General features: G+C 40.0%; 1 protein-coding gene across 1 annotated transcript in view; it reads left to right on the top strand.

The window, feature by feature from the left end:
- The first annotated feature begins 7,612 nt into the window (after nucleotides 1-7,612).
- The window catches only part of LOC139938110 (cholesterol 24-hydroxylase-like), a 63,102-nt gene continuing 57,635 nt past the window's right edge, over nucleotides 7,613-13,079 (top strand). Inside the window, exon 1 of the mRNA XM_071933490.1 lies at nucleotides 7,613-7,826. Coding sequence (XP_071789591.1) covers nucleotides 7,687-7,826 — 140 coding nt within the window. The 5' untranslated portion in view covers nucleotides 7,613-7,686. The remainder of the gene's footprint in view (nucleotides 7,827-13,079) is intronic.

Raw genomic sequence — 13,079 nt, 5'->3', positions numbered from 1 at the left:
CAGTTACATATAGGCGAGATTAAACAAAGTGGTTTTCAACTTAATCTTGAAAGTATTGATATTAGAAATGTGGGGATTTGTAGAGGCAATTCATTCCAGAGTGTGGGTCCAGCATGGGAAAAAGACCTATCGCCCCATGACTTGCTACTCTTAGTAACTTGAAGCATGTATGTATTGGAAGATCAGAGAGATCGCACAGGAGTATAAGCTTTTCTTAAAGAAATATATGTACTGAACACCTACCCTATACGCAGTATAAAAGAGGGTAACAAAGAATCTAAAACAATAAACTGTATTTTAGTTAGAGGGGAATCTAAAACAATAAACTGTATTTTAGTTAGAGGGGGAAAAGGGCCGTCACTCGCATTTCCGTCACTCGCATTTCACTTTATCCGCTCATTGTGTTGTGCACAAAATGAAGCTTTTCCTCCACAATTCTGATCAAGTCTTGGCCAAGTCTTTTTAAAACAACCTTCTAAACATTTTTAAGGGAGCTGAGTGCTCAAAATACTAGTTACAATAAACAAAATGTATTTTACTGAAATATTTACAAAACAATGAACTGTAATGAAATTATCCGAGCAATTGGTTTGGCATTACTCAATATAAGGCACTAACACAATGGTATTAGGAAAATTAAACAACATTAAATATTCACGAGCATGACATAGGTCACACATTCACAGTTTTGTTCACAATCGACCAAGGAAAATTTAACCAGGATGACTTTGGCAAAATGGTGCCTCCGGCCTATAGGAGGACGGCCGAAGATTCTCCCAGAATCATGCGAATCCCTCTAGTGTATCTGCCCATGCATCGAAAGGAAGCTTTCCTTTTTTGTTTGCTTTTACTGGAAGTTTCCCTGTGTTCTTGTGATCATCATACTTTCCTGCTGCTTTCGTTTTTTTCAATGTAACGCTTCCGTCTCATTTTGCCAGTCAACGCCATTTCTAAAGTACATTTCAAAAATTTGACTCCCATAAATGACCGACCGTGTTTGTCGACGAGGTAAAAGGAAAATCACGCAATTTCGAGTGATACTTGTGTGGATCATTATATTCTACTTTTAAATATCTTTCTAATCATATGATTTGTATAACAAATTAATACAAACGCTTTCCAAAGACCAACTCGACCGATCCAAGTCAACGTGTTCCTTTAAATACAATAATTTATATAGACCTAATACAAAAAAAATGCAGAAAAAAAGAAAATGTGTAAATCACTCGCATTTCATACCTCTCTGCATCCAACAACTGAGCACCTACAAATCTTAAAGAAAAGTCATGGGCAGATATTGTTTTTGTTTAAAGGTATAAGGTCATAAAATTGCATGGACATTTTGTAAAAAAACACCCTTGTCACACGAAGAAGATGGTTGATTTCGAGACCTCAAGTTCTAAACCTGAGGTCTCGAAATCAAATTCGTGGAAAATTACTTCTTTCTTGAAAACTATGGCACTTCAGAGTGAGCCGTTTCCCACAATGTTTTATACCATCAACCTCTCCCCATTACTCGTCACCAAGAAAGGATTTATGCTAATAAATATATTGAGTAATTACCAATAGTGTCCACTGCCTTTAACACATTTTTTCTAAGCAAACATAAGCAGGATACCATTCACAAATTGTACATGTGACATGGTACTTTGGTTGGTAGCTTCATTCAACAACTTGTTTTGTACTTTTTGTGCTTTCAAAAGCAGCTCATAAAATTTGGTCCTGTTCTGTGAGGAATTACAGCTATTACAGCTAATGAGGTGACAGAGTACAGAAAGAGCAAGTTTCTTTATTATCATGTAGTCAAAGATTGTAGTTCTGACTCGAACCCATATCACCGACAGTTAAGTCCCAAGCCTTCATTGTCAAAGTGCATTACCAAGCTCCGAACCTTGTAATGTTGCTTTACCTCAACGCTCATTTGCTGTTGTTATGGTGACATTTAATTAAATATATTTATCAGCTGTTCTCTGGTACTCTTTTGTCTAAGCCGAGATTTGACTTGCTCCATTTCACAAGGATGTATACTATGGATGATTCCAACCTGGTTTTGTTTTAATTGTCGGTATTTTGTGCAATAATTTCTTGTAAAGAGTAGCTCTGCAACAAGGTCTGTCACATCATAGTTTCCTCTATGGTTCAACCATATGACCCTCTTTTTACAACATGGTTTTGGCTCTGGCTTTGGCTCCGGCTTCGGCTACAGCTTTGCCTCCGGCTGAGCCCATCCCATGATTTCCTTATCCATAAGGGTTCGCATGCCGGGAAGTGTGACACCAGATGTTCAGGCTAGCCCTAGCCTAGACTGGTCCTCTTTCGTTATCCATAAGGATTTACATGCCACGAAGTGTGACACTAGATGTTTAGGCTAGCCCTAGCCTAGACTTGTCCTCTTTCGTTATCCATAAGGATTCACATGCCAGGAAGTGTGGCACCAGATGTTCAGGCCAGCCCTACCCTAGACCGGTCCTCTTTCGTTATCCATAAGGGTTCGCATGCCAGGAAGTGTGACACCAGATGTTCAGGCTAGCCCTAGCCTAGCCTGGTCCCCTGATGTCAGATGTTTAATACATGGTCTCGCTGCATGACTGTAGGAAGGCTTACCGAAATGTGTATTGTACTTTTAGATAATGATGACAGTGTTGTGTTTGGGTACAATTCAGTCGAGTGTATTACTACTGTGGCGGGTTTCCCGCGAGACTAATTTAAATTTAGGAGTCCAGGGAGAAGTCCAACCTCTTGGCCGAAAATTCCCCTTATCCCGAATCCAAATTGTACCTTTAGACCCGGGGAATACTTCGAGCAGTCTCGGGTTAAGGATGCAGGCTCGTTTGGGTGGAAATCTCCCGCCCGATCGGTTTCTGTTTGTCTGTTGCACTGGGACAGAGTTGGATATATTTCTACTGGGGGTGGGAGAACATAATAATAATGTGACTATAACACCGTTCTGAACTCTTAAATTGCCCCTGGGCAAGCTTCTTTAATGCCTCCTGGGCAACTCACTTTCTCATAATTAAATAGTTGAAAATACACTTCTTCTCGTTCTATCCTTTATAAACGAGGCCTTTTATCTCTTATAACAAATCAGGTTTTCCCGAGTGCCTTCCTCGCTAGTCCATCCAAAATGCAATCGCAAATGCAGCAATAAAAATGCACGCGCAAGCACGCCGATTTTTTTGCTGAGTCTCTAATCAAGTCTCCAAATTAGCTAGACTACTCAACCGGTAATGAACGGCTACTCGTCAACCCAGAGGGTCAACTCACAGTCAATCTCTGCGATCGACGCTGGGCCATCCAAGTTATCTGCGAACTCAACTACCAGCTGCCACTTCGTCACAACTATTCTGAAAAGGATACTCAATCTCAGCAACACAATCGTAAGCAAACAATTCACGCAGCACTTAAATCAATACCGACACGATATACTGGACCGTCACAAAACACCGCACTCAAGAAGTTACACAATAAACTAATAACGGTACCGAGTACCAGGCACTTGGATCTGAAGAGTACGAGTCTGAGTACTTTAAAAGTACATTTCTGCAAAATCAGATTCCAGAATTACTTTTTCTAATTTCTAGGTGACAGTATGTAAATTTTTATTGTTATCCTGAATACATAGACAACTTTATTCCTCTATTTTTTTAAACTTGATAATTTTGTTAAGTATTGTGATGTGGTTGTTGTGGCACAATGGTCTTTAAGTTGATAGTGAATACTGTGTGCAAAGTTTCAAAAGAATATTTTTTTTGTAATTTTGTAAACCTCATTGGTGTTAATGGGTAAGTTAATATCATTCAACCTCTTACAAAAGTATTGGAGATAACATTTGACTAAAATTAAAACACCGTGTTATAAATAAATGTTGAATTTCGATTGAAGCAATTCCATTCCTATTGGTAAATAAACCAAGTCTCAATTTCTTTATTAAGCAAAGACATTTTGTTGTTGGATTACAAATTCATTATCATTGCAGTCTTAATATTTCCACAAAGAAGGTCCTCGGGTTTTAATTCAAACTGTTGAAACTTACCGTCTCGTTCTTAGAGTGGTTATGATTTTGAAGGTGCCTCTTCATGATTTCATGTACAGTTGTTTATTTTTTACTTTTACTGAATAATAATGGTACAAACACGCACATTCTTAGGACATGGTGTGCTAAACTGTTTGTACTGTGGTCAATTTCATAGAGCTGCTTAAGCATTTGCTTAAGCACGAACAGCTCGCTTATTTTACACATGTTACTGGCAAAAAATGTATGTCATATACATTGATTGTGACTGGTATTTAGCTGTTGTTCACTAAGCATAACAATTGAGTGGAGTCTTGGCCGGTAATCTGATTTTACTAAGCAAGGATTTTTTTGCTTAAGCAAAATTTTGTGCTTAAGCAGCTCTTTGAAATTGGGCCCTGGTCTTATTTCCCCATAGTACTTGAAACATGTTATTGAATTGTAAGATCAGATTTCCACTTTTGAGTTCAGATTACCGGCTAAGACTCCACTCAATTGTTATGCTAAGTAAAACAACAGCGTAATATTAGTCACGAGCAATGTACATGTCATGAAATTTTTGCCAGTAACATGTGTAAAATAAGCAAGCTATTTTCGTGCTTAAGCAATTTTTTTGCTTAAGCAGCTCTATGAAATTGGGCCCAGAGTATACTGTTCGAAACGCCGAAACCCAACTGGCTCTTTTCAGAGCCAACACTCACTCTAAGAGATTTACACATGGTTGTACCCGCAAGTTTACTAATTATTTATATATAGTTTCCTCCTATATCAATATACAAACGAATTCTTCGGGGAGACATTAAATTCTCCGTTATGAATAAAATAAATAATGTTTTAGAGCCATTATACACTTTCGGAACAGACAAAAAAGTTCAAAGAATTACAAATAACCAAAACAGGGTTTACAGAAGGTAATGGTGAAAGACTTGTCTTGAAATGTTATTCCATGGAATGCTTTACTTTTTGAGAAAAATTCTCGATATCGAGATTTACGGATTTATTTTAAACATGTGTCATGACACGGCGAAACGTGCGGAAACAAGGGGTGGTTTTCCCGTTATTTTCTCCCGACTCCGACGACCGATTGAGCCTAAATTTTCACTGGTTTGTTATCTTATATATAAGTTGTGGGCCATACATAGCAATGTTTACCGAAAGTGTCCAATGGCTTATTCAGCATCTTAAAGGCAGTGGACACTATTTGTAATTGTCAAAGACTAGCCTTCACAGTTGGTGTATCTCAACATATGCATAAAATAACAAACCTGTGAAAATTTGAGCTCAATCGGTCATCAAAGTTGCGAGATAATAATGTTACGATCCAAAAAACTCCAAACTATCCGTGAATATAAATCACTCAAAAAGCCTGAATTTCCTCAGATGCAACAAAGAAATCAAGCAAGGTGACACTGATGTATAAGAACACAGAAACAAAGCGATTTAATGATAAAACTATCAACCACTTCAGTTACCGATTCGGTTTAACAAATATACAATGATTGATTAAATCAAATGTACATTAACAAATGGTTCTTATACAAAATAAGTATCTTACGGGCTAATACGTCGACAACAACAGAAGATACGGTGAGGAATACAAACACTGGCTTTAAACGATCAGCTCCAGGGGCGATAAATAAGTTCTTTGCCGATGTGACTATGAGCTATCACGGGGTAAACTCACTCCGATAAAATGTCCAGAAGAAGACGAAACAACAACGGGTACACAATCTGACACCCGCCACAAAATATGGGGAAAAGGCCCCAAAATACCGAACTGTAGACTAAGTTCGAAAATGTCCTTTCCGGAATCTAAATACGCTCTTTAAAGGAACACGTTGCTTTGAATCGGTCGAGTTGGTTTTTGAAAAGCGTTTGTAACCGTATTTTATAAAATGCACATGGGTGGAAAGATGTTGTAAAAGTAGAATACAATGATCCACACAAACATGCCTCGAAATTGCGTGGTTTTCCTTTTACCTTGTCGATTAACACGTCGGCCAATTATGGGGGTCAAAATTTTGACTCCCATAAATGGCCGACAATGGCCGACCATGTTAGTTCGCACAGTAGAAGGAAAACCACGCAATTTCGCGGCAAACTTGTGTGGATCATTGTATTCTACTTTTAAAACATCTTTCCAACCATATGCATTTTATAAAAAACGGTTACAAACGCTTTTGTTTTGACCAACTCGTCCGATCCAAGGCAACGTGTTCCTTTAACTGCACTCGGTCAAACGCGAACTCTATCACAAGCTCCTTCAACGAGTTGTATCACAATCACAGAAGTCGTAGCTTCCACCAGTCTTGCGTAATGTGTCCTCCCGAAAATTTCTCACAGCCCGTATTTAAAGGATTTGTGTGTGGTTTTCTAGAAAGTACTACACTATATTATTCTAGACCCTTCATAACAGATAAGCGCCGCCCACAGTAGGTCAACGGACTTACACAAATCAAATGATTGACAGCGTGTGCACATGCATCACGTAGGGTCTCATAACAATAATGAAAGAAGAAAACACCATTGTCACACGAAGTTGTGTGCGTTTAGATGGTTGATTTCGAGACCTCAAGTTCTAAACTTGAGGTCTCGAAATCAAATTCTTGGAAAATTACTTCATTCTCCAAAACTATGGCACTTCAGAGGGAGCCGTTTCACACAACGTTTATACCACCATAAATTTTGAGTAAGATGCTGGTATTTTTTTACCATTGCATAATTTCTCGGCTGACCCAAACCGAAGCGCCAAGGTGGTTGGTCATCACTGTGGCGCCTCACCCTCCGACGTAGAGGGCGGTGCGCGGACGGCAACGACGAGAACGTCTCCGAGCGGCTGGAGACGAGTCCGTTGGGATGGATGTATACCGTCCCGAGAAAAGGTACATGCAGGGGTTGAAGGTGGCTCCTCAATTACAGGAGACCGACAGCAGAGGGCGCCCTTTCAGCACAAATGATCTGCACCAGCAGTACCAGCTTCTATGGTACCAGCAACAAGAGGGGGCACAGCGCTCTATAGCTCAGCAGTTAGCAGACCAGCACCACGCCAGCAGTGACTCGACAAACCCACAAGCTCTATGATTGGACAATGTAATCTCGTTATTGGACCATAGAGAATATCACCACGAATGGCAATAATCCCATCAGAGGACTCCTGAAGGAACCCTTTTCGCCGCACTACCCAGTATGCCCCTCAAGTGAGGAACCTATTCGCCGCACAACCCAGTATGGCCCTCAACTACACTACAAGGTCCCCTCAATTTAGCTCATATACAAGAACCGTTACAGCCGACTATAGTCAGCCGATTCCCTTACACGCAGCAGCCCCTCAGTCCACTTACCTAGTAGACGGGGCACAGTGCAGTCAGAGTGTGGCAAGAACAATCAGTATTACTTGATTATCAGTCCAGCCCCTCATCACTCTGCACGTCGCTGCTTTTATAGTATTTGGCCACGTGCAAACGTGATCGCGCTAACCAATAGCACGCGCTATGCGGGTTCACTGCAGGGGCGTTCTACCTCTGTTGCGCCACATCACGTGTGAGAAGTGTTAAAGCTTATCATATATTATGGTTTATTTATTAGCTGCACTGGCGGTCATGCAGGCCGTAGAGTACGTTTACAAGTAAGACTATCATTTGGTCATTTGGCACGGGTATTCGAAACCAGATAAGATGATCTTTCTGAACCTCTTGCTAGCTTCGCTTGTGGGATTTCCCCTGGTAGTATTTGGTAGTCTTTTTGTTGCATATGTTTTATATCTTCATTACGTGCATGTGAAGTACAGCCATGTTCCTGGACCAAAGCGGAAAAGGTAAGTGTACACGATTTGCCTCCCTAATCGTACTGGTCGTCGACTCCCGTTATTAATACCCTGAACTATTGATGGATATGTTTCACTGAAAGCGTATTCATAACGAGTTGGACGTATGCATTCAGTGTTAGTAATTTTTCACAGAACGTTTCCATAACGAATGCTTAGCGTGTTGCCAGCGTTCATAACTTATGTCCTACGATAGTGTAACTACTGCACAGCACGCGCCAGCGTATTGCCGAAGATCACATGCAGTAGCCTACGCCTCAATATTCCTCACGAATCCGTCATTTTTGTGAAATAATGCAGCTCCCAACATACAAAATTCCCGTTTTGATCGTTTTCTCACACACAGTGTTGTATGTTGCCGTGCGTACGCGTATACATTCGCGTGCAAGACGCATGATGCAAGACGCATGAATTCTTGGTCACCATTATCTTGACTGCACAGCGTTACAACACGCAAATGCAACGCAATATTTGTGCGTTGTGCGTCTTGCGTACACACGGCAGACTGTGAGGAGTACGAACAAAAATTTGAATTTCTTAACTTTGGGAGCTGCATTATTTCATGAAAATGACGAATTTGTGAAGAACATATGACGACCAAAACCCACTGCAGAAAAATATATGCTGCCATGGAGTGTGAGTCTGTAAAATTTTCCGCCCCAGAAATGTACCCTGATGTCCAGGACGTCACATTAGTATGGTGGCCCTGAAGGGACACAGCCAGTCGTGAATATTTTCGCGACGTCGTATATTTATTCACGACAAGTCGCGAATATTTTCGCGACGTCGTGAATATTTTCACGACTAGTCGCGAATATTTTCACGACTAGTTGCGAATATGTTTTACGACGTCGTGAATAATTCTGCGACTAGTCGTGAATAAATTTGCGACTAGTCGTAAATATTTTTTCCAGTAGCTTGAGTGTGTAATTCTTACACGGCACGCGTAGAGAGCCAATCTATGACGATTGTAGCCACTCGGTTATGTGTAATGGGCCCATGTTTTATCCAGTAGAATTGTTATCATAGTTCGAAAAAACAGTGTCTGATTTTCATCAATATTTCGGGGGTTTTCAAGGTTGAATTGCTCCAAACCCAAATAATTCTGAATGCTAAAGGGATTAATCTTTCAGTTAAACTTGGTGGGGGATTACGTGATGCGTTGCACCCTGCCGTGACGGAACGAACTCGCGTTTCAAGTTGGAAATAACAACGCAAATTGCTCTAACATTTCAGGTAAAGATTTTCAAATTTATTTGCTGAAATTGTCAACACATTATAATTAAACTTATCATTGGGTTGTTTGTAAAATTTACCTATTGTTGATCCGACTACGCCGGGGTTAAAAATAGATGTTTTCATTTCTTAAAAAAAATAGTTGTTTTCATGAGTGGGTGAGACGTCGTACTTTTAAAAGTAAGTTTTTCTAGCGTTTGTGTTTTTCAAAACGGGTCGTAAAATTTATGGTGTCAAGGTCATCGAAAATTACATATTATTTTGGACAGGAAGGTCGTATGGTCATGATTTTTATTTTATTTAAAATGTTGAGATTTGCTTGTTGGGATTATTATGATATAAACTCAAAAATAAAATGTACTCGATATTCATCATTAAGAAGGAGCGGGTGACATATAACGTTATGTTTTATCTGAAGAGTGAAAGTGCCAACGTTTATTGCCTAGCATAGGATAGCCTTACTCCTACTAAAGTACTAGTAAAACTATAACGTTAGGCCTAGGCCTACCGTAAGGGCCATACGTCAACGTTAGTTTTGTTTAAATAACCCACCATCGATTTGCAAGAGTCGGAATTCTCCTCCGGATCCATCATCATCGTACGGGACAGCTTTTACTTAGTCTTACTAAGAATACAGTAATTACACACTCAAGCTACTGAAAAAATATTCGCGACTAGTTGCAGAAATATTCACGACGTCATGAAAATGTTCGCGACTAGTCGTGAACAAATTCGCGACTAGTCGTGAAAAAATTCGCGACTTGTCGTGAATAAATTCACGACGTCGCAAAAATATTCACGACGTCGCAAAAATATTCACGACGTTGCAAAAATATTCGCGACTTGTCGTGAATAAATTCACGACGTCGCAAAAATATTCACGACTGGCTGTGTCCCGTCAGGGCCACCATACATTAGGGATGTACCAGAACCTAAACGAAAGGACGTACGGAAACCTAAATAGTGATCATTCGTTTTGCACGTTCAAAGCACCGTCGCACGTCCAGATCTTGCCAATGCCCAATCACAAGCTGGATACTGAAGGCTCCACCCTACTCGGACCGTTGTCTTTGTTAAACGCTATACATATTCATGTATGTACGTTATTCAATAGAGGCAGGAGAGCTGATGGAGGCATGTGTAAGCCCCAGGAAAATTCTCTTATTGTCTGCTCCTTGTAAAGCATGCAGGTAGCGGACAATCACTCACAAGACAGTGTAGTGTTAGCATTCATTATTGAGGAAAGATTTACTAAGAATTGCTGTTGTCAACTAGTGCCCAGCCAAATTTAACCAAAGGAAAAAGCGAAAAGGGGAACATTTTGTAATTATTTTTAAGTACCCTCCTAAACTATTTTGCAAAAAAATGTATGTTAAGAAGGGGCTGGGTGAAGTATGTTGGGTGTCACTGTGGCCGAATAACATAAGGATTTATTTTTAACTGTTAAAGCTGAAACTCCAGCGTCCTTACTTACTGTTATTATGTGCAAACACAAAAACACCATATTCATATCACTCAGATGTTGGATTGAATCTCCAAAATCCAGTAGTGATCACTCAAAGTAGGGTTTAAAAAGAGAAGAAAAAAGGAATATAATTTTGTAAGTGACCAACTAATCTTATTTGAATGTGAACAGCAGTCCTGAACATCATTACAGATGAACGTTATCTTATTTGAATGTGAACAGCAGTCCTGAATATCATTACAGATGAACGTAATCTTATTTGAATGTGAACAGCAGTCCTGAATATCATTACAGATGAACGTAATCTTATTTGAATGTGAACAGCAGTCCTGAATATCATTACAGACGAACGTAATCTTATTTGAATGTGAACAGCAGTCCTGAATATCATTACAGATGAACGTTATCTTATTTGAATGTGAACAGCAGTCCTGAATATCATTACAGATGAACGTTATCTTATTTGAATGTGAACAGCAGTCCTGAATATCATTACAGATGAACGTAATCTTATTTGAATGTGAACAGCAGTCCTGAATATCAGATGAACGTAATCTTATTTGAATGTGAACAGTCGACCTGAATATCATCACAGACGAACGTAATCTTATTTGAATGTGAACAGCAGACCTTCTCTTTACAAGTTGAGCACACCTACATTGTTAGGATCCAACTGCCCAACCAAAGGGACTTGCACATGTTGGATTGAGCTCACAAGTAGTGGTATTATACTGTATAGGCTATTGTTGCATGTTTTTTACACACCCTGCTTGCTTAGCAATGAATGCTAACATCACCTTGTGAGTGAATGTCCGCTACCTGCATGCTTTACAAGGAGCAGACAATAAGAGAATTTTCCTGGGGCTTACACACATGCCTCCAGCTCTCCTGCTCTATTGAATAACATGAATATGTATAGCGTTTAACAAAGACAACGGTCCGAGTAGGGTGGAGCCTTCAGTATCGAGCTTGTGATTGGGCATTGGCAAGATCTGGACGTGCGACGGTGCTTTGAACGTGTAAAACGAATGATCACTAATAGGACGTATGGTAAATGCTCGGGCGTGTAACCAGAATTTTGATTGGTCACTCGATACTCTTGCACCAGCAGCACTGCCTGTCCCCTCATTACTGGAACGTATGCAAATCTTTATTGTCCGAGAGGCGGTCTGAAGGGCGCACCACGACCAGGCCCAGATTAACCTGTAGCCCTATTTGTCCAATTGTGGCACACAAAGGATGGGCATACCTCCTGACAGAAGAGATAGTCGTGTGCAGTGGGACAGCTTAGAGCCCCGGCACGTGTAACCACATGACGTTGGTTCAACCCGCCAAATTGAATTGAGTGAAGTGTAGAATCTCATGTAACTTTTTCGGACTATAGTTATTCCCAGGATAATCCAGGGAAAATTCCCGGGAACCTTTGGTCGGTCTTTTTGAACTACTAAGAAAAGTATTTTCTTGGGTTTGATCGTAAGTGTAAAACGGCCGTGCATATTCCTTTTGAAATAGTACTACCGGAAGTTACCTATAGAAAATGGGATAGTGAGAACGAATGCTGTGGTGACGGTGGGGTTAAAAACTCCAGGGATTTTCCCGGGAGTTTGTAAAAAATTAGTGCCGCCGATCGCCTGCAATACTAAGGGGGGGGCAATTTTAAGCCTTTTTGGTCCATTTCGCGCTATTTTTTTATATTATTTATTTATTGTTGGTGAGCTTGTTAAAGACACTGTACACATTTAGTAAATAATCAAAATATAAATCAGCATACAAGTTTACTTGGTAACGAGCAACGGAGAGCTATTGATAGTATAAAACATTGCGAGAAACGACTCCCTCTGAAGTAACACGGTTTTTGAGAAAGAGGTAAATTCTTACAAAAATTTTCAAAGACTTCTGACCAGAAGCCTTTTAATACTATCTGAAAGCACACTATTTAACAACAAGGGTGTTTTTTATACCAGCTTTTTCTTGCCATCAATGACCAATTGAGTCCAAATTTTCACACAGGCTTGTTATTTGTTTGCATATGTTGGGATACACGAAGTGAGAATAATACTGGTCTTTGACAAATTACCAAACGTGTTCAATACCTTCAACTATTTAGGGTAGAATTCTGTAGACCCCCCCCCCCCATCTCTTATGCTTTGTGTGAATTTTTTAGTTTTGTGTTAATTTATTGATTACATTAATTTCTTCATGTGTGTCCTTCGAGTAAATGTACACCCCACATACACCCAACCCCCACTCAAGTATCTAAGGAGCTGAATGCACATTCCGATTTTCTCAGGGGAGTCGAGGGCTGTTTTAGAAGCAAAACTCGGATGTAAAATCTCCTAGAAATTGAATATTTGAAGTTAAAATTTAAACATTACTTCCCCGAGAAAACAAAACAATGGTCACTATTAAGAGGTCACATGCACGAAACGAAGACACATGGCTAAAGAGGGGGAAACAATATTTCCCTTCGTCTTTTGTAAACGCGTCTATACCTCAGGGATTAGGCTATTATTTAGACAGAAAACCACATAGCGCAGCCCCCC

This window comes from Asterias amurensis, chromosome 1 (genome assembly GCF_032118995.1).
Source record: "Asterias amurensis chromosome 1, ASM3211899v1".
Lineage (NCBI taxonomy): Eukaryota > Metazoa > Echinodermata > Asteroidea > Forcipulatida > Asteriidae > Asterias > Asterias amurensis.
This window is presented reverse-complemented; position numbering and strand designations above follow the sequence as displayed.